The sequence below is a fragment of the Heterodontus francisci genome, chromosome 6, assembly GCF_036365525.1.
Source record: "Heterodontus francisci isolate sHetFra1 chromosome 6, sHetFra1.hap1, whole genome shotgun sequence".
In the NCBI taxonomy this organism is placed as follows: domain Eukaryota; kingdom Metazoa; phylum Chordata; class Chondrichthyes; order Heterodontiformes; family Heterodontidae; genus Heterodontus; species Heterodontus francisci.
The window spans coordinates 26,078,282-26,098,424 of NC_090376.1; the positions used below are offsets into that span (position 1 = coordinate 26,078,282).

General features: G+C 43.3%; 1 protein-coding gene across 10 annotated transcripts in view; it reads right to left on the bottom strand.

Annotated features, from left to right (window-relative positions):
- LOC137371194 (testis-specific gene 10 protein-like) overlaps window positions 1-20,143 on the bottom strand; it is a 145,455-nt gene that overhangs the window by 109,317 nt on the left and 15,995 nt on the right. Inside the window, exons 2-3 of one of the 10 annotated variants that reach the window (XM_068033344.1) lie at window positions 16,058-16,255; window positions 9,917-10,085 (exon numbers count right to left, since the gene is read on the bottom strand). The exons of 7 other annotated variants lie outside the window; for them this stretch is intronic. In XM_068033344.1, the coding sequence (XP_067889445.1) occupies window positions 9,917-9,922 (6 nt within the window). In that variant the 5' untranslated portion in view covers window positions 9,923-10,085; window positions 16,058-16,255. The remainder of the gene's footprint in view (window positions 1-9,916; window positions 10,086-16,057; window positions 16,256-20,143) is intronic. 2 more of the 10 variants (XM_068033345.1, XM_068033346.1) reach the window with 2 other exon arrangements.

Sequence of the window (20,143 nt, forward strand, 5' to 3'; positions counted from 1 at the left end):
ATACCATAACCAAGGACTTGTGGAAATGGTTCCTAGCACTGGGTTGGGAACATCAGCTCCAGGCTGCGACGAGCTACAAGTCTGCTCACAAGTCTGTTGTGTGGCACTGTATCAAATGCCTTTTGAACGTCTTTGCGGGGCCTATGAGGAGCACTTCTTTCTTTGGTTGGGAATCCCACAGCATGGGCCTCACCTTTAGTTCCTACTAAATTTAAGTTGTGCCAATAATGTCACTAGGTTATAACTGTATGTTAATTAGGCCCTGATCTACCTTTTGTGCAAAGCTCGCCATGGCCTGATTTCATCACTAACATTTAAAGGGGCAGGGATGGAATCAGGTTGGGGTCTGACTGACCAAACCTGATAAGTTAAGCCCTGCCCCCCCCCTCCAAATTAAGGTAGCAGTGGGGCAGGGGGGGGGAAATGGAGTGATAAAGGGGGCTTAAAATTAATACCATATAGAATCCTCCAGCCTGTGCCAGCTTTTTCAAAGAGCTGTCCAATTAGTCACACCCTCTTGCTCTTCTCCCATAGCTCTGCAAAATTTTCAAGTACATGTACATAATTCCCTGTGAAAGATTAAAAACTAATCAAATCTGCATTTCAAATCTAACTCACTGTAATAAAATCTCATCTCCCCTCTGGTTCTTTTGCTAACCATCTTAAATTTGTATTCTCTGGTTATCAATCCTTCTGCTAGTGGCAACAGTTTCTTCCTATCTACTGTATCTAACTCCTTCATTAAATCTGCCATTAATCTCTGTGCTCTAAAGGAGAAGAGCAAACAATGCAACCATGTCCAGAATGATTTGTTACTGTTAGGTAACTGTCCTTATAGGGTCAGATACCAGTCAATGTGGACGTGTGTGAAATAATTAGACAGCAGTGCATTATAGTGTGGAGGGATGCAAATTGATTTCCCACACTGCTGAATTTCTCATTTGTTTACTGTCAGATGTCAACATAGGAATAGTAGTAAGCCATTAAGCTCTTACAGTCTCTTCCATCATTTAATTAAATCATAGTTTATCAATTCCATTTACGCACCTTTGATCCGTATCTAGATACCCTAAACCAACAAGAAATCTAACTTTAAAAGCTCAGTTTTTGGGGAGAAAATTCCACGTCTATTACCGTTTAAGAGAAAAAGTACTTCCCAACTTTGCTCCTAAATGGCCTAGTTCTAATTTTATCATGTCCCCTTGACCTGGATTTCCCCACCCGAGGAAACAGCTTCTGTGCAGATACTCTTTTGAATGCTTTTATCATTTTAAACACAGCAATTAGATCACCCCTCAACCCTGAAAAGGGAATACAACCCAAAGTTATGCAAGCTATGCTCCAAGGTCAGGGAAAGAGGAATTTCTGATATGTACAGGAGGACTTTCTCCAGTCCAACAAGGAAGAAAACAGTGCTGGATCTGGTTTTGGGAAATTAAGTAGGGAAACTTAAGTGTGCTACAGTAGGGGATCATCTAGCCAACACTGACCACAACACAATTCGGCTTCGAGTAAGTATAGAAAGAGACCAGAAAATATTAAAGGTAAAAATGCTCAACTGGAGGAAAGTTAACTTCAGCGACTGAAGGGAGAGACTTAGCACAGGTCAACTGGAAAAGACACTTGCAGCGTAAATCAAAGGAGGGCATTCAGCTAAGAGATAGTTCAAAAAGAATTAGGCATATACCTTTGAAGAGAAATGTTACAAACCATCAAAGCTAATGTGCCCTGGATGGCAAAGGAAACAAAAGTTAAAATCAAACATAAAAATGATGACAAATATCAGGAGAAATATTCAGTTAATAAAGAAGATTATGTAAAGTACAGGAGGGAACTGAAAAAGTTAACGGGAAGGTTAGGAGAGGTCACAAGAAAAGCTTAGGAAGCAACATTAAAACATTTTATATGCATATAAAGTGTAAGCGTTAGGGAAAAAGATCAGCCTATTAAGGGCCAAAACGGAAATCCTCATGGCAGAGACACAGGACAAAGCTAAAGTATGGAATGAGTGCTTTGCATTTCGGATGATGTGAAGGTTACACTAAAAAAGCAAAAGGAAATAAGGGACAATAGTAATAGATACAGATGACTTACTAAAAAGATTAGCATTACTGCTAATTCTCGGAAGATCGCCATCATTAACAACGAGCTCAGTAGACTCAATGTGGACATTGCAGCTCTTCAGGAGACACGTCTCCCTGCGAGCGGATCTCTAACAGAGCAAGACTACACCTTCTACTGGCAGGGTAGGGATCCTGAAGAACCAAGACAGCATGGAGTGGGCTTCGCCATCAGAAACTCCTTGCTCAGCATGATAGAGCCACCCTCAAATGGCTCGGAACGCATACTGTCCATCCGACTGCTCACCGCCTCTGGTCCAGTATCTATAATCCAACACTCTGCTCTCCACCTGAAGTTAAAGACCAGTTCTATGAGGAACTCCATAATATTAGTAGCATCCCCAATACAGAACATCTGTTCCTGCTGGGGGACTTTAATGCCAGGGTCGGGGCCGACCATGATTCATGGCCCTCCTGCCCTGGGCGCTTTGGCATTGGAAGGATGAATGAGAATGGAAAGAGACTGCTTGAGTTGTCTATCACAACCTCTACATCACCAGCTCGTTCTTTCATACTAAACCCTGTCACCAGGTTTCATGGAGGCACCCAAGATCACATCGTTGGCACCAGCTGGACCTCATCGTCACAAGGCGAGCCTCCTTAAACAGTGTCCAAATCACACGCAGCTTCCACAGTGCAGACTGCGACACCAACCACTCCCTGGTGTGCAGCAAGGTTAGACTCAAACCAAAGAAGCTGCATCACTCCAAGCAGAAGGGCCACCCGTGCATCAACACGAGCAGAATTTCTTATCCACAGCTGTTACAAAAATTTCTAAATTCACTTGTAAAAGCCCTTCAAAACACTCCCACAGAGGATGCAGAGACCAAGTGGGCCCACATCAGAGACGCCATCTATGACTCAGCAATGACCACCTATTGCAAACGAGTGAAGAGAAATGCAGACTGGTTTCGATCTCACTTTGAAGAGCTGGAACCTGTCATAGCCGTTAAGCGCATTGCACTGTTGAACTACAAGAAAGCCCCCAGCGATTTAAGATTCGTAGCACTTTAAGCAGCCAGAAGCGCTGCACAAAGAACAGCCAGGCGCTGCTCAAATGACTACTGGCAACACCTATGCAGTCATATTCAGCTGGCCTCAGACACCGGAAACATCAGAGGAATGTATGATGGCATTAAGAGAGCTTCTGTGCCAACCATCAGGAAGATCGCCCCCCTCAAGTCTAAATCAGGGGACACAATCACTGACCAACACAAGAAAATGGACCACTGGGTGGAGCAATACCTAGAACTGTACTCCAGGGAAAATGTTGTCACTGAGACCATCCTCAATGCAGCCCAGTCTCTGCCAGTCATGAATGAGCTGGACGAACAGCCAACAAAATCAGAACTCAGTGATGCCATTGATTCTCTAGCCAGTGGAAAAGCCCCTGGGAAGGACAGCATTACCCATGGAATAATCAAGAGTGCCAAGCCTACTATACTTTGAGCACACCACGAACTGCTTTGCCTTTGCTGGGATGAGGCAGCAGGACCACAGGACATGCACGATGCCAATATCATCACCCTCTATAAAGAACAAGGGTGACCACGGTGACTGCAACAACTACCGTGGAATCTCCCTGCTCAGCATAGTGGGGAAAGTCTTCGCTTGAGTCGCTTTAAACAGGCTCCAGAAAGCTGGCTGAGCGTGTCTACCCTGAGGCACCGTGCGGCTTTCGAGCAGAGAGATCCACCATTGACATGCAGTTCTCCCTTCGCCAGCTACAGGAGAAATGCCGCGAACAACAGATGCCCCTCTATGTTGCTTTCATTGATCTCACCAAAGCCTTTGACCTCGTCAGCAGACGTGGTCTCTTCAGACTACTAGCAAAGATTGGATGTCCACCAAAGCTACTAAGTATCATCACCTCATTCCACGACAATACGAAAGGTACAATTCAGCATAGTGGCACCTCATCAGACCCCTTTCCTATCCTGAGAGTGATGTGCAACAGGGCTGTGTTCTTGCACCTACACTGTTTGGGATCTTCTTCTCCCTGCTGCTCTCACATGCGTTCAAGTCTTCAGAAGAAGGAATTTTCCTCCACACAAGATCAGATGGCAGGTTGTTCAACCTTGCCCGTCTAAGAGCGAAGACCAAAGTATGGAAAGTCCTGATCAGGGGACTCCTCTTTGCTGACAATGCTGCATTAACATCTCACACTGAAGTGTGTCTGCAGGATTGTGAATGCCTGCAACGAATTTGGCCTAACCATCAGCCTGAAGAAAACGATCATGGGACAGGACGCCAGAAATGCTCCATGCATCAATATCGGCGACCACGCTCTGGAAGTGATTAAAGAGTTCACCTATCTAGGCTCAATATCACCAGTAACCTGTCTCACGATGCAGAAATCAACAAGTGCATGGGAAAGGCTTCCACTACTATGTCCAGACTGGCCAAGAGGATATGGGAAAATGGCGCACTGACACGGAACACAAAAGCCCGAGTGCATCAAGCCGAGTGCGTCCTCAGTACCTTGCTCTAGGGCAGAGAGGCCTGGACAATGTATGTCAGCCAACAGCAATGTCTCAATTCATTCCATATTTGCTGCCTCTGGAGAATCCTTGGCATCAGGTGGCAGGACCATATCTCCAACACAGAAGTCATCGAGGGGGCCAACATCCCCAGCTTAGACACCCTACTGAGCCAGCGGCGCTTGAGATGGCTTGGCCATGGGAGCCACATGGAAGATGGAAGGATCCCCAAGGACATCTTGTACACCAAGCTTGTCCAGTGGTATCAGACCCACCGGCCATCCATACGAGGAAGAGGAGGAGGAGGAGGAAGAGGAGGAATGAAGTTGGTAGGCACCTGATCCGTATGGAATGATCCCTGGTTCCTAATAGTGGAAAAAGTAGAACTAGAAAAGGCATCTTTCAATCCTCATCGGATACAGGAGTAGTGCAGAAGGATTGCAATGTTGCTAACATCCTACCATTATTCCAGAAAAATGGGTAAACAGTCAGCCGAACATTGGTGATATGCAAGTTATTGGCAACCATTATCAGGGCAAAGTAAACTTTCATTAGGAAAGGTATAGGTTGATCAAGGATTTGTCAAAGGCAAATCATGTCTGACTAACTTGACTGAATTCTTTGAGTCACAAAGAAGGTTGATCAAGGTAATGCAAAAGATACAGTACATATGGACTTTTGGAAAGCATTTGACAGTGTCACACAAGAAGCTTCCTAAGATGATGGAAGCCAATGGAATTAAGGGAAAGTGGCTGTATGTACAAGTAATTGGTTTAGTGACAGGAATCAAAGATTTCTGGCGGATGGATGTTTCTCAGACTGGGAGGTGGTTTGCAGTGGTGTTCCTCCCAAGAACCAGTTTTGTGCCGATTACTCTTCACAATTTTTATGAACAATCTAGACTTGAGTGTGGGGAGCAGCATTATAGTTTGCAGATGATAGAAAACTTGGAAAAGTAGATGATCAAAATTGGATCATTATTAGCTTCAGGATGATAGGCAGGATGATGATATGGGCAGAGGCATGGCAAATGGAATTCAATGCAGACAAGTGTGAAGTGATGCATTTTGGGAGGACTAATATGGAACGACAGTATACTATAAACGGCACAATTTTGAAGTGTAGATGAGCAGTGCTATGACTGAGGCTGGAGGAGTGCATTGTTTACTCTAGTTCCACTTCTCCCCGGGTCACAACATATCTGTAAATTCTTTTCCCATTTACCGATAGTCAGTCAATCCTAGACTATTTTATCCCAGAATAAAACAAGTCTTAACCAGTAACGAAGCAAAGCATAAATACACAGATCAAAACATAAAAGTTCCCTTTTTACCTTAGCCCCCTGCACCACCCCCAGAGAGACACAAACACACGTTAACCAGAAAAAAAGGGATTTTTATTTTTAAAGGTTCAATTACAGACCAAAATAAAACACTTTTACTGAATACTTGCTCATTCTTGAAGAAACAGCAGATGAGATATGTTGTGTTCCAAATTTGGCACACAGCCTGGCCTCTGAGTACACGTAGATGGATCACTGGGATCTTTTAGAACGGTTCTTTTCAGGCGGTGTTGAGCATTAATTGAGCAGGCTTTTCTTCAAAGACAGAAGACGAGATGAATTGACAGTGGACTTCTCATGGTCTTCTCTCATGTCCATAAACTAACTCAAAAGGACCAAAACCAGTAGATTCATTAGGTGAATCATTAGTGGCAAACAAAAGAAATTCTAGCCCTTTATCCCAGTCATTTTTTTTTTTAATACAAGAGATACAGCACTGAAACAGGCCCTTCGGCCCACCGAGTCTGTGCCGACCATCAACCACCCATTTATACTAATCCTACACTAATTCCATATTCCTACCACATCCCCACCTGTCCCTATATTTCCCTACCACCTACCTATACTAGGGGCAATTTATAATGGCCAATTTACCTACCAACCTGCAAGTCTTTTGGCTTATGGGAGGAAACCGGAGCACCCGGAGAAAACCCACGCAGACACAGGGAGAACTTGCAAACTCCACACAGGCAGTACCCAGAATTGAACCCAGGTCGCTGGAGCTGTGAGGCTGCGGTGCTAACCACTGCACCGCCATAATATCTCAGAGATATTCATGACAGTATGCCCTGATCATTGTTTTGAGGGTCTGATGGTACCTTTTTAAAGCTCATGTCTATGGGTGGTAAGCTGAAGACATTAACTGTATTATAGCCAAATTACCCATAACATCTTGAAATTTTTAGACATAAAATTGGAACCTTGATCTGACTGCATCTCAATCAGTAATCCATAACTAATGAAGAACTGGGTTAACTTCTCTACCACTACCTTAGCAGAAATTGTGCTCAAAGGAATGACCTGTGGGCACCAAGGAGCCATATCCATGATTGTGAGTATATATTGGTGTCCCGCTTCGGTAAGGGTCCTACACAGTCTACCAACACCCTACTTAACGGTTCCCCAATAACTGGTATGGGAATTAGAGGTGCCGGTTTTATGACAGGTTGCGGTTTTCCCACAATCTGGCACGTTTTACACAACTGCACTACGTCCTTGGCCAGTAAAAATGTCGACTTATACATGATTTGGTCTTCCGGATCCCATGTCCCCTATAGGAATTTCATAGGCTATCCTTAATATTTCCCAGCGATACATGGGCGGGTACCACTATCTGGTGAACAATCGTCCATAGCCTTCTGGAACTCCCTTTGCCTCAGCTACAGCTGATTGTGCTACTTTACTTAACTCTCGATCAGCTTTCTGAGCCATGATCAAAGACTTATTAAATATTTCCTTCAGATTATCCAAATCCCCAAAGAAAGTTTCAGGTATTCAACTATCTAACAGCGGTGTCAATTTTACCTCAGACAATGGAACTTGTTTAGCCATTGCTCAGGTTACTACATATGAAGGAAAAGTTCCGGAACCTTTTCCTGTAACTGTTCAGTCACTTAAACGTCACTTGTTTTTTCTGTGCCTGCTGGAGAAACTACTACTTTCGCTCCAGCCACATCATTCCTCAGGAGTGGGTCAACTCCGTCAACAGGCCAACTATTGACAACTCCAACAGCTGCCATTCTAGACATTAGGCCACATTCTAGGTGCACCCGATACAAAAGGTAAGGGTGTATACTCTCCGCCAACACTATTCACTAAAACTTTGGCATTTAGTGCGCTCTCTGGTGTAAATGTTATGCCTTTCCACAGCAAAAAAGGAGAGTTTGGGTGGCTCCTGTATCCCTAAGTATAGGTTTGCTCCCCTTACTTGAGGGAGGAGTTACTTTTCCTTTCAAAAAAGAATTCCCTATAACTCTCCGGTATCTTATTCACAATCCCTGCACACATCGGTTTTTGTATTTGGCCTTACAGCTGCAGTCAGAGCTACAGCCTGATCGGTCGTACTCTCAGTCAGGGCCCCTTTCTCTGCATTGGCTTTGTATACCCCAATAAGTCATGGATTTACCCTGCAACTTCCAGCATTCTGCATGAAGGTGTCCCACTTTGTGACAACAACACTTAGGCTTGCGGACCTTACTTCCACCCTCAGCATCTTCCTTCCTGGCCTAAGGAGAAGATCCCGGGGCATTTCCAGCTGTCCCTTCCTATCCCCAGCTACTTGCCTCCCTTTCACTCTTCCACCTTCTAGGGTTTGTGGGGGTGACAGACAAAGGCTTATACACAAGCTCAATCAGCAATTTCCACTACCTGTCTGGCTGTTGAAACCTTCCAATTCTCTACATGGGTTCTTACTAACAGAGGGAATGAATTTTTAAATTCTTCCAGGAGAATTAGTACCCCCAAGATTCTCATACACGGCCTCTATCTTTAGTGCCCATATCCAATGATCAAAATTAATTTGCTTTACCCTCTCGAATTCGATACAAGTATGCCCAGGCAATCTCCGGAGGTTCTGAAATTTCTGCCTGTATACTTCAGGGACTAACTCATACGCAGCAAGAATAGACTTTTTTGCCATCTCAATCTGCAGAAGCCTCCTCAGAAAGCATGGCATAAACTTAATGAGCTCTAACCATCAACCTGCTTTGCATAAGCAGTGTCCAGTTTTCCTTTCGCCACTTCATCTGTTTGGCTATCTTTTGAAAAGAAATGAAAAATGCCTCTACATCCATTTCCTCAAACTTCGGGGGAGCTTGTACAAATTTAAACAGCTCTCCACTGGGTCCTGGGCTGGAGTCAGATCTTTCCTCACCAGAACTTTGCTTGGAGCCAAGGCCACTCTTTTGTCTTAGTTCCAGCCTTTTTACTTCAAATTCCCTTTCCTTTTCCTCAAGTTCAAGTTTTTTCAATTCTTTTTCCAACTTTTTCTGTTCAAGCTCTAGCTACTTCATCTGTAACTGAATTCTACCTAATTCAACAGCACGACCCTCTGGTTTACTTTCTTCTTCCAATTGCAAATGTAGTGCTATTACTTAAATTATATCTGCTTTCTTAGTTCCTGGTTTTAACTCTAACCTCAATTTTGCTGCTAGTGCTATTAACTTAATCTTGGTTAAGTTCCTCAAAATCACTCAAGGACACATCCTCCTTACCCAGAAAAGTCACAGCAACTGTTAAAAACATTCTGGTGGTGTAGACTTTACTCCATTACACAATAAAACTGGTTTTTAATTTTCCTTTTTTAATTACCCCACTTACAATTGTGCATCGCAGCATTGGGTTTATCTTGCAAAGAGCCCCCAATTATGTTAAAAAAAGAGGCGGGAGGAGTGCACTGTTTATTCTAGTTCCACTTCTCCATGGGTCACACCGTATATTTAAATATTTTCCCCACTTACTGATACGGTCATAGATTATTTTTATCCCAGAATAAAACAACCAGGTTTCTTTAATAAACAACAAAATCATCAGTTTATAAAACAAGTCTTAACCAGTAATGAAGCAAAGCATAAAATACACAGATTGAAACATAAAAGTTCCCTTTTTACCTTAGCCCCTCACACACGCACATAAATACACACTGGCTAACCGGAAAAGTGAAGGGATTTTTGTTTTTAGACCTCTATTACAGATTTTTTTTAAAACGTCGGCTGAATGCTTGCTCATTCTTGAAGAAACAGATGAGATTTGTGTTCCAAAGCAGGCATACAGTCTGGCCTCTGACTACACATAGACGGGTCACCGTCTTTTTAGGCTGCATTGAGAATTAATTGAGCAGTCTTTTCGTCAAAGACAGGAGATGAGATGAGTTGACATAGTGGATTTCTCAGGGTCTTTTAGAGGGTGCAAGTTCTCTTCCCTTTTTATACAGTTCAACCCCAACTCAAAACCATTCAAAAGTGAAACTTTTTGACCTCCATCCATCTTGACCGATCACTTCTTTGTAAACCACTTCTCCAGGTGTCCAAAGTTCTCTGTTTATTGAGCTGGAAATCAGGTGGTTTCCTGGAAAGGCTTCTTGTTGTTGCTGGAAGTCAAGTGGTTTCCTGGAAAAGCTCGTTTTCTTCAAAAGACCTCATGCCCCTTTAAAAAAAAACATTTTCCAGGGACTGTTTTTCAAAGTCAAGTGGCCTTTACATAACCACCACCACCCCCCCCCCCCCCACCCTTTGAAAACCCCAAAGTTTAACATTTCTTCAATCTTTCAAAAATGAATCCTCAAAAAATATATTTAACAAAACAGAGGCATTTTTGTAACAGCAGAGACACCTTGGTGTCCATGTATGCAAATCCTTAAATCCAACAGCAAAATTGAAGTCAATGGGAATGAGGGGAAACTCTCCACTGGTTAGAGTTATACCTAGCACAAAAGGAAGATGCTTGTGGTTACTGAAAGTCAATCATCTAAACCCAGGACATCGCTGCAAGAGTTCTTAATGTTAGTGTCCTAGGCCCTGCCAGCTTCAGCTGCTGCAATGAACTTTTCGGCATCATAAGATCAGAAGTCAGGCTGCTTGCTGACAATTGCACAATGTTTAGTACCATTCGCAACTCGCCAGATACTTAGGAACAGAGGAAAATAGGAACAGTAGGCCATTCAGCCCCTCGAGCCGGTCCCGCCATTCAACGAGATCATGGCTGATCCATGGCCTAACTCCATATCCCTTAATATCTTTGCTTAACATCTCAGATTTAAAATCAACAACTGTTCTAGCTTCAACTGCTGTTTGTGGGAGAATGTTTCAAACCTCTACCACCCTTTGCATGAAGTGCTTCCTAACATCTCTCCTGAACGGTCTGGTCCTAAATTTTAGGCTATGCCCCCTAGTTTGAGTCTCCAACCAGTGGAAATAGTTTATCTAGATTGCCTTTTCTTGTTAATATCTTGAAGACTTAGATCAGATCACCCCTTAACCTCCTAAATTCTAGCGAAACAGGCCTAATTTGTGTAATCTCTCCGTTTAATTTAACCCCTGTAGTCCAGGTATCATTCTTGTAATAAAAACAAGAAATGCTGGAACCACTCAGCAGGTCTGGAAGCATCTGTGAAAAGAGAAGCAGAGTTAACGTTTCGGGTCAGTGACCCTTCATCGGAACTGACAAATATTAGAAAAGTCACAGGTTATAAGCAAGTGAGGTGGGGGTGGGGCAAGAGATAACAAAGGAGGTCTAGATTGGACCAGGCCACATAGCTGACCAAAAGGTCACGGAGCAAAGGCAAACAATATGTTAATGGTGTATTGAAAGACAAAGCATCAGTACAGATTAGGTGTTAATACACTGAATATTGAACAGCAGCAAGTGCAAACCTGAAAAAAAAAACAGTGGCTAAGCAAACTGAACAAACTATGAAATGAAATAAATGCAAAAAAAAAAGATTGTAAAAAATGTAAAAAAGAATGTAAAAAGAAAAGAAAAAATAACTAAAAATGAAAGTAAAATGGGGGGCTGTCATGCTCTGAAATTATTGAACTCAATGTTCAGTTCGGCAGGCTGTAGTGTGCCTAATTGGTAGATGAGATGCTGTTCCTCGAGCTTGCGTTGATGTTCACTGGAACACTGCAGCAATCCCAGGACAGAGATGTGAGCACGAGAGCAGGGGGAAGTGTTGAAATGGCAAGCAACCGGAAGCTCAGGGTCCTGCTAGAGGACTGAGCGGAGATGTTCCACAAAGCGATCATCCAATCTGCGCTTGGTCTCCCCAATGTAAAGGAGACCACACTGTGAGCAGCGAATACAGTATACTACATTGAAAGAAGTACAAGTAAATCGCTGCTTCACCTGAAAGGAGTGTTTGGGGCCTGGGATAGTGAGGAGTGAGGAGGTAAATGGGCAGGTACTACACCTCCTGCGATTGCAGGGGAAGGTGCCATGGGACGGGGACGAGGTGGTGGGAGTAATGGAGGAGTGGACCAGGGTGTCGCGGAGGGAACGATCCCTTCGGAATGCTGACAGGGGAAGGGAGGGGAAGATGCAACTGGTAGTGGCATCACGCTGGAGGATGATCCTTTGGATATGGAGGCTGGTGGGGTGAAAAGTGGGGACAAGGGGAACCCTGTCACAGGTCTGGGAGGGAGGGGAAGGGGTGAGGGTAGAGGTGCGGGGAATGGGCCGGACACGGTTGAGGGCCCTGTCAACCACAGTGGGGGGAAATCCTCGGTTGAGGAAAAAGGAGGTCATATCAGAAGCACCGTCATGGAAGGTAGCATCATCAGAGCAGATGCGTCGGAGACGGAGAAACTGGGAGAATGGAATGGAGTCCTTACAAGAGGTAGGGTGTGAAGAAGTGTAGTCGAGGTAGCTGTGGGAGTCGGTGGGCTTATAATGGATATTAGTAGACAACCTATCCCCAGAGACGGAGACAGAGAAGTCGAGGAAGGGAAGGGAAGTGTCAGAGATGGACCATGTAAAGGTGAGAGAAGGGTGGAAATTGGAAGCAAAGTTGATAAAGTTTTCCAGTTCGTGGCGGGAGCAGGAAACGGCACCGATTCAGTCATCAATGTACCGGAAAGAGTTGGGGGAGGGGGCCTGAGTAGGACTGGAACAAAGAATGCTCGACATATCCCACAAAAAGACAGGCATAACTAGGACCCATGCGGGTACCCATAGCAACACCTTTTACTTGAAGGAAGTGCGTGGAGTTGAAGGAGAAGTTGTTCAATGTGAGAACAAGTTCAGCCAGGCGGAGAAGGGTGGTGGTGGATGGGGACTGGTTGGGCCTCTGTTCCAGGTAGATGCGGACAGCCCTCAAACCATCCTGGTGGGGGATGGAGGTGTAGAGTGATTGGACGTCCATAGTGAAGAGGTGGCGGTTGGGACCAAGAAACTGGAAATTGTCAAAATGACTTAGGGCATCAGAAGAGTCACGGATGTAGGTGGGAAGAGACTGGACCAGCATGTCATTCTTGTAAACCTATGTTGCACTCACTCCAAGGCCAATATATCCTTCCTAAGGTGTGGTGCCCAGAACTGCTCACAGTACTCCAAGTGGGGTCTAACCAGGGTTTTGTACAGCTACAGCATAACCTCTGTGTCTTCATACTCCAATCCTCTCGATATAAAGGCTAACATTCCATTAGCCTTTTTGATTATTTTCTGCACTAGCTCATGGCATTTTAAAGATCTATGCACCTGAACCCCCAAGTCTCTTTGGAAATCCACTGTACTTGACCCCTTTCCATTTAGAAAGTACCCTGCTCTATCCTTTCTTGGTTCAAAATGGATCTCACACTTGCCCGCATTGAAATCTATCTGCCACAGTTTTGCCCACTCACCTAGTCTGTTAATATCTCTCTGCTATTTTATGCCATCATCTAGACTGTCTACTATGCCGCCTAACTTTGTACCATCAGCAAATTTGGATATATGCCATCATCCAAGTCGTTAATGAATAATGTGAATAATTGAGGCCCCAACACAAATCCCTGCGGGACACCACTAGTCACATCCTGTCAATTGGAGTACTTACCCATTATCCCCACTCTCTCTTGCCTACCACTCAACTAACTTCCTAACCATGTCAATAATTTGCCCTCAACTCCATGGGCTTCTACCTTAGTTAAGTCTCTTATGCGGGACTTTATCAAATGCTTTCTGGAAGTCCATATAAATAACATCCATAGACATTCCCCTGTCCACTACCTTAGTCACCTCTTCAAAAAATTCAATGAGATTTGTCAGGCATGACCTTCCCGTCATGAATCTATGCTGGCTGTCCCTGATTAACTGAAATTTTTCTAGGTGTTCAGTCACCCTATCCTTAATTATAAACTCCAGCAACTTCCCCACCACAGATGTCAGGCTAACTGGTCTGTAATTTCCTTAGTTCCCCCTTTCACCCTTCTTAAAAAGTGGAGTGACATGTGCAACTTTCCAATCCAGAGGGACCACTCTTGAATCTAGGGAACTCAGACTATAGTTAGGACATCTACAATGTGCTCCAGTACTTCCTTTAACACCCTCGGATGGAAACAGTCAGGTCCTGAGGATTTCTCTCACTCTTCAGTTCCGTTAATTTCCTTGTTACTGATGTTTTACTTACGTAAATTGTATTCAGTCCCTGTCCCCTATCGGCTTTTATTTTTTTGGGACTTCCGGCAAGTTATTCTCCTTTTCAACTGTAAATACTGAGGCAAAGTAATTGTTCAACATGTCTGCCATTTCCCCATTATCAATATCCCCATTTTCAGCTTTTAGTGGGCCTACATTGCTCTTGACCACCCACTTTCCCTTTATTTATTTAGAGATTAAGAGCCTTACCCAAGTCTAAAATTCTGGTAGCTGATTCGTGCTTTTCACTTTCAAATGCTACCTTGAATTCGATCATGTTGCGATCACTATTTGATAAATGTTCATGCAGAGTTAGGCTACTAATTAAATTTGGCTCATCACTCATAACTAAATCTAATATTGCCTGTCCCCTTGTTATATCTAGGACATATTGCTGTAAGAAACTAGCCCAGACACATTCCAGAAATTCACCACCTTTGACAGGTGTTAGTCTGCCTCTCCCAATCTATGTGTAAGTTAAAATCCCCCATTAATACTACTCTGCCTTTGTTACATACTTGCCTAATTTGTACATTTATACAATCTAACACCTCAGAACTGCTACCAGGGGGTCTATATACAACATTTATTACAGTTTTAGATCCTTTTCTGTTCCTCAATTCCACCCATACGGTCTCTATTGGATGCTTTCCCCTCATTATATCCTCTCACCAATGAGGCAATATTATTTCTAATCAGTCAGGCTACTCCACCCCCTCTGCCATTTTCCCTATCCCTCCTGTAAACTTTATAACCAGGTATATTTAGTTCCCAGTCCCGACCATCCGGCAGCCACGTCTCCGCAATGGCCACCACATCATAATCGTCCACTTGAATTTGCGCCTGCGGCTCATCTAGTTTATTCCTTACATTCCGTGCATTTGTATATAGAACTCTTATTTGGGCTATACCCTCTAACCTGTCCCTCAGCTTTCTTCGCCCGTTTATTATTTCTCTCTTCTGGTTTAACCAGTATACTTCTTGCAGTTTGGTAACAATCAGCCTCACCACTAACCTGCACTCCTACCTTCTCCTTTAACTCCCTGTTTTTCCATGCAACTGAACAGTCTAGCCCCCCACAAAATTCAAACCCATTTCTCCCACACCAATCTTTCAGCCATGCATTTACCTCTTTAATCTTATTGACCCTTTGCTAATTTGCTCGTGGCTCAGTTGGTAATCCAGAGATTACTATCTTTTTGGTTCTGCATTTTAATTTAGTCCCTAGCTGCTCATATTCCCTCAACAGAACCTCTAACCTCATTCTTCCTATATCATTGGTACCTACGTGGAGCACGACAATTGGATCTTTCCCCTCCCACTCCAAGTTCCTCTGCAGCCCAGATGATATCCCAAACCTTGGCACCAGGGAGGCAACAGAGCCTTTGGGACTCTCGATCCTGGCCACAGAGAACAGTATCTATGCCCTTAACTATACTATCCCCAATTACGACTACATTTCTCTTTTCTCCCCCTACATTCCCTGCTCTCGTCCACACAGAGAGCAAGAATCTCGAACCTGTTGGACAAGGACAATGGGCCAGGCTCCTGCAGCACTACCTCCTGGATCCCTCTACCTGCCTCACTCAGTCACACCCTCCTGCCCCTGACCACTGGCCAAATTCAAGGTAGTTAATCTAAGGGGTGTGACTGCCTCCTGAAACACAGCGTCCAGGTAACTCTCCCCCTCCCTGATGTGTCAGTGTCCGAAGCTCAGACTCCAGCTCATCAACTCTGAGCAGAGATCCTCATGCAGCCAACACTTGCTACAGATGTGTTCACCAGAAACCACAATGGGGTCCACCAGTTCCCACATAATGCAAGTGCAACACATCACCTGGCCCTGCATCTCTAATTTAAATAATTAGATTTTAATTTGTTATTTTAATTACCGACTGGTCTTTAGTTTTTTTTAAAAAAACAGTTTTAGTCTTTAGTTTATATACTTATAAACTAATCAAGTCTTACTCTATGTTGATTCAATTAAATTAAAATGAAAAACTTACCTGAATACTGACACCAGCTGCTCTCGGTTTCCCTGCTCTCACTGTTCAATGTGACGTCACTCTGATGTCTCTTTACGATTTTTTTTCCCCGCTCCTCAGGCTCGGCTCCTCTGTCTCTCTCCCACACAAACCTCCGGTCCTGCTGCTCCTCGGGCTCCGCTCCTCTCCGTCTCTCTCCTGAAGACATTCAGGCTTGGGCTGATAAGTGGCAAGTATCATTCGTGCCACACAAGTGCCAAGCAATGACCATCTCCAATGAGACAGAATCTAACCATCTCCCCTTGATGTTCGATGGCATTGCTATCAACATCCTGGGGTTACCATTGACTAGAAACTGAACTGGACCAGTCATATAAATACTGTGGCTACAAGAGGTCAGAGCTGAGAATTCTGCAGCAGGTAACTTAGTTCCTGACTACACAAAGCCTGTCTTATCTACAAGGCACAAGTCAGGAGTGTAATGGAGTACTCTCCACTTGCCTTATGAGTGGAGCTCCAACAACACAAGAAGCTCGACACCAAAGACAAAGCAACCCACTTGATTGGCACCTTATCAACCACCAGCACACAGTGGCAGCAGTGTACACCATCTGCAAGATGCACTGCAGCAACTCATCAAGCCTCCTTCAAAAGCATCTTCCAAACCTACGACCTCTACCACCTAGAAGGACAAGGATGGCAGATGCATGGGAACACCACCACCGGCATGTTTCCCTCCAAGCCACACACCATCCTGACTTGGAACTATAATCACCGTTCCTTCATGGTCACTGGGTCAAAATCCTGGAACTTCTTCCCCAACAGCACTGTGGGAATACCGTCACCACATAGACAGCAGCAGTTCAAGAAGGTGGCTCAACACCTTCTCTAGGGCAATTAGGGGTGGGCAAAAAATACCGGCCATGCTAACAATGCTCACATCCCATGAAATAAAAAAATGCTTAATAAGTGGCACAGCAAGTTGATAAGGTGGTCAAAAAAAATATGGTTACTTGGGTTTATAAATAGAGGAATAGAATATAAAACCAACAAGATCATGCCAGAACTTAAGCTACTGGTTAGGCCTCAGCTTGATATTGTGGACAATTCTGGGCACTAAATCTCAGGAGAGATATAAAAGGCCTTAGAAAGGGTACAGAGGAGATTTACCAGAATGTTACCAAGGATGAGGGACTTCATTTATGACGAGAGACTCAAAGTTAGGACTGCTCTCCTTGGAGCACAGAAGATTAAGGGGTGATCAAATAGAGGTTTAAGATGAGGGGTTTTGCTCAGAATAAATAAGGAAAAGCTATTCCCTCTGGTGAGTGGATCAATAACCAGATGTCACTGATTTAAAATCTTTGGCGAAAGATCTAGAGGTTGTCTTACGAGGAAAGGTTGCACAGGTTGGGCCTCTCTTATTGGAGTTTAGAAGAATGAGAGGTGATCTTATTTAAACATTAGCTTCTAAGGGCATTTACTGGGCAGATGCTGAGATGATTCCCCCTCATGGGGGAATCTGGAACTAGGGGACACAGTTTCAAAATAAGGGGTCTGCTTTTTAAGACAGAGATGAGGAGGAATTTCTTCTGAGGGTTGATAATCTTTGGAATTCTCTTCCCAAGACAGCAGTGAGGCTGGGTCATTGAATATATTCATGGCTCAGTTAGACAGATTTTTGATTTACAAGAGAGTCAAGCTTATGCAGGGCAGGCAGGAAAGGAGTTAATATGATCAGCCATGATCTTATTAAATGTCAGAGCAGGCTCAAGGAGGCGAATAGAATAATTTAAAAAAGGAAATAGGACAGGTAGTTGAGGAACTTACAAGGTGATGACCAAAAGTAGGGATGTGGAACTAAGCATGACTGTTCTTTCAAATAGACAGCAAGGCCTGATGGGCTAAATGACCTCTTTCTGAGCTGTAAGTTACGATTCTCCAAAGAAAAAAGCTCAAACACCAAGAGATCGGAGGTCAGAGATAAAAGGAGCAGGAACGAAAACAAACAGTGGAAAAAACATAGAAAAGTGATGTCAGATTGCTATCGCAGTCAGAGTGTGGGGAAAACACAAGGCAGCCCAGGGCGAGTATACTGGTAAGTTTTTAATCTAAATTAATTTATAAAATAAGACTTGATAGATTAGTATAAAAAAAAAACTAAAAACTGAAAGATTTAATAATTTAATCAGTGAGCACTGATTTTAATTAAATCAGATTCAAATCAAATTCAAGTTAACAAATTAAATAATAGGGGTTAGAACACTAAAGTAGTTTGAATTTTTCAATAAATTAAAATCTAAGGTTTTACATAAGAGTTAAGTAAAAACATTTTAGTTAATCTCCCTATAAAACAAATCAATGTCAGCACAGAAACTGCAGCTGATTGGTTAATAGTCTAACAGATGCATGGCAAGGCAGCTCAGACCTGTGGAGTGCGCATCCTGTTCCATATGGGAACTCTGGGATACTTCCCATGTCCTGGACAACCACATGTGCAGGAAGCGTCGCCTGTTTCAGCAACTTGAGCTCTGGGTTTCAGAACTGGAGCAGCAATTGGCATCACTGCTGCACATCCACAAGGCTGAGAGTTTCATGGATAGCCCATTTATAGATGTGGTCACCCCCACAGCTTCAAGGGCAAAAAGGACTAGGCAGGTAGTGCAGGAGTCCCCTGAGTGCATCTTACTCAACAACCAGTATTCCACTCTGAATACTGGTGAGAGTGATGGTTCCTCTGGGGTGTGCAGCCAGAGTACAGACCAGCAACTACAGGCTGGTCAATTTAACTTCTGTGGTGGGAAAGATTTTAGAAGCAATAATTCAGGACAAAGACAACACTTAGACAAAATGTAGATTAATTAAGGAAAGCCAGCACGGATTTCTTAAAGGCAAATAGTGTTCAACTAACTTAATTGAGTTTTTTCATGGGATACATATCTACATATAGACTGCGTAAACCTAATTAGCACTAATGGTGTAGAGGACAAATTCTTACAATGTATACAATATATTGAGGCACCAACTAGAGAACGGGCTATTTTAGATCTAGTATTGTGCAATGAGAAATGGCTAATTAATAATCTTGTTGCAAAGGAGCCTTGAGGGAAGAGTGACCATAATGTGATTGAATTTTACATTAAGTTTGTAAGTGATGTTGTTCAATCCGAAACTAGGGTCTTAAATCTAAACAAAAAGGAACCTACGAAGGTATGAGGGCCAAATTGGCTGTGATAAGATTGGGAAACTATATGAAAAGGTATGATGGTAGACAGGCAATGGCGAGCATTTAAAGAATTAATACATGTAGAACAAATTTACATTCCTTTGAGGCACAAAAACCCAGTAGGAAAAGTGATCCAACCAGGGCTAACGAGAAGTTAAAGATTGTATTAAATCAAAGGAAAAGGCTTATAAAATTGCTAAAAAGTTGTAAGCCTGAGAATTGGCAGCATTTTAGAATTCAGCAAAAGAGAACCAAGAGATTGAAAAACAAAGAAAATAGAATATGAAAGCAAACTAGCAAGAAACATTAAAATGGACTGTAAAAGCTTCTATCAGTACGTAAAAAGGAAAAAGATTAGCAAAGACAAATGTGGGCCCACTACAGGCAGAGGCAGGAGAATTTATAATGGACAATAAGGAAATGGCAGAGAAACTAAACAAATACTTTCCTTCTGTCTTCCCAGAGAAAGATACAAAAAAACCTCCCAGGAAAACTAGAGAACCAAGGGACTAGTGAAAATGAGGATGTGAAAGAAATTAGTATTAGTAAAGATAGTAGCACTGGAGAAATTAATGGGACTAAAAGTTGATAAATCCCCTACATCCCAGAGTGTTGAAAGAGGTGGTCATCCTCAAATTCTAGAGACTCTGGAATGGTTCCTGCAGTTTGGAAGGTAGCAAATGTAACCCCACTATTTAAGAAAGCTGGGGGTGGAGAAAGAGAGAGGGAAATCATGTTTGACAATCCTGTTGCAGTTATGTTGAGGATGTAACTAGCAGAATAGATAAGGGAGAACACCAGTGGATGTGATGTATTTGGATTTTCAGAAGGCTTTCGATAAGGTGCCACACAGCAGCAAAGTTAGATCACATGGGATTTGT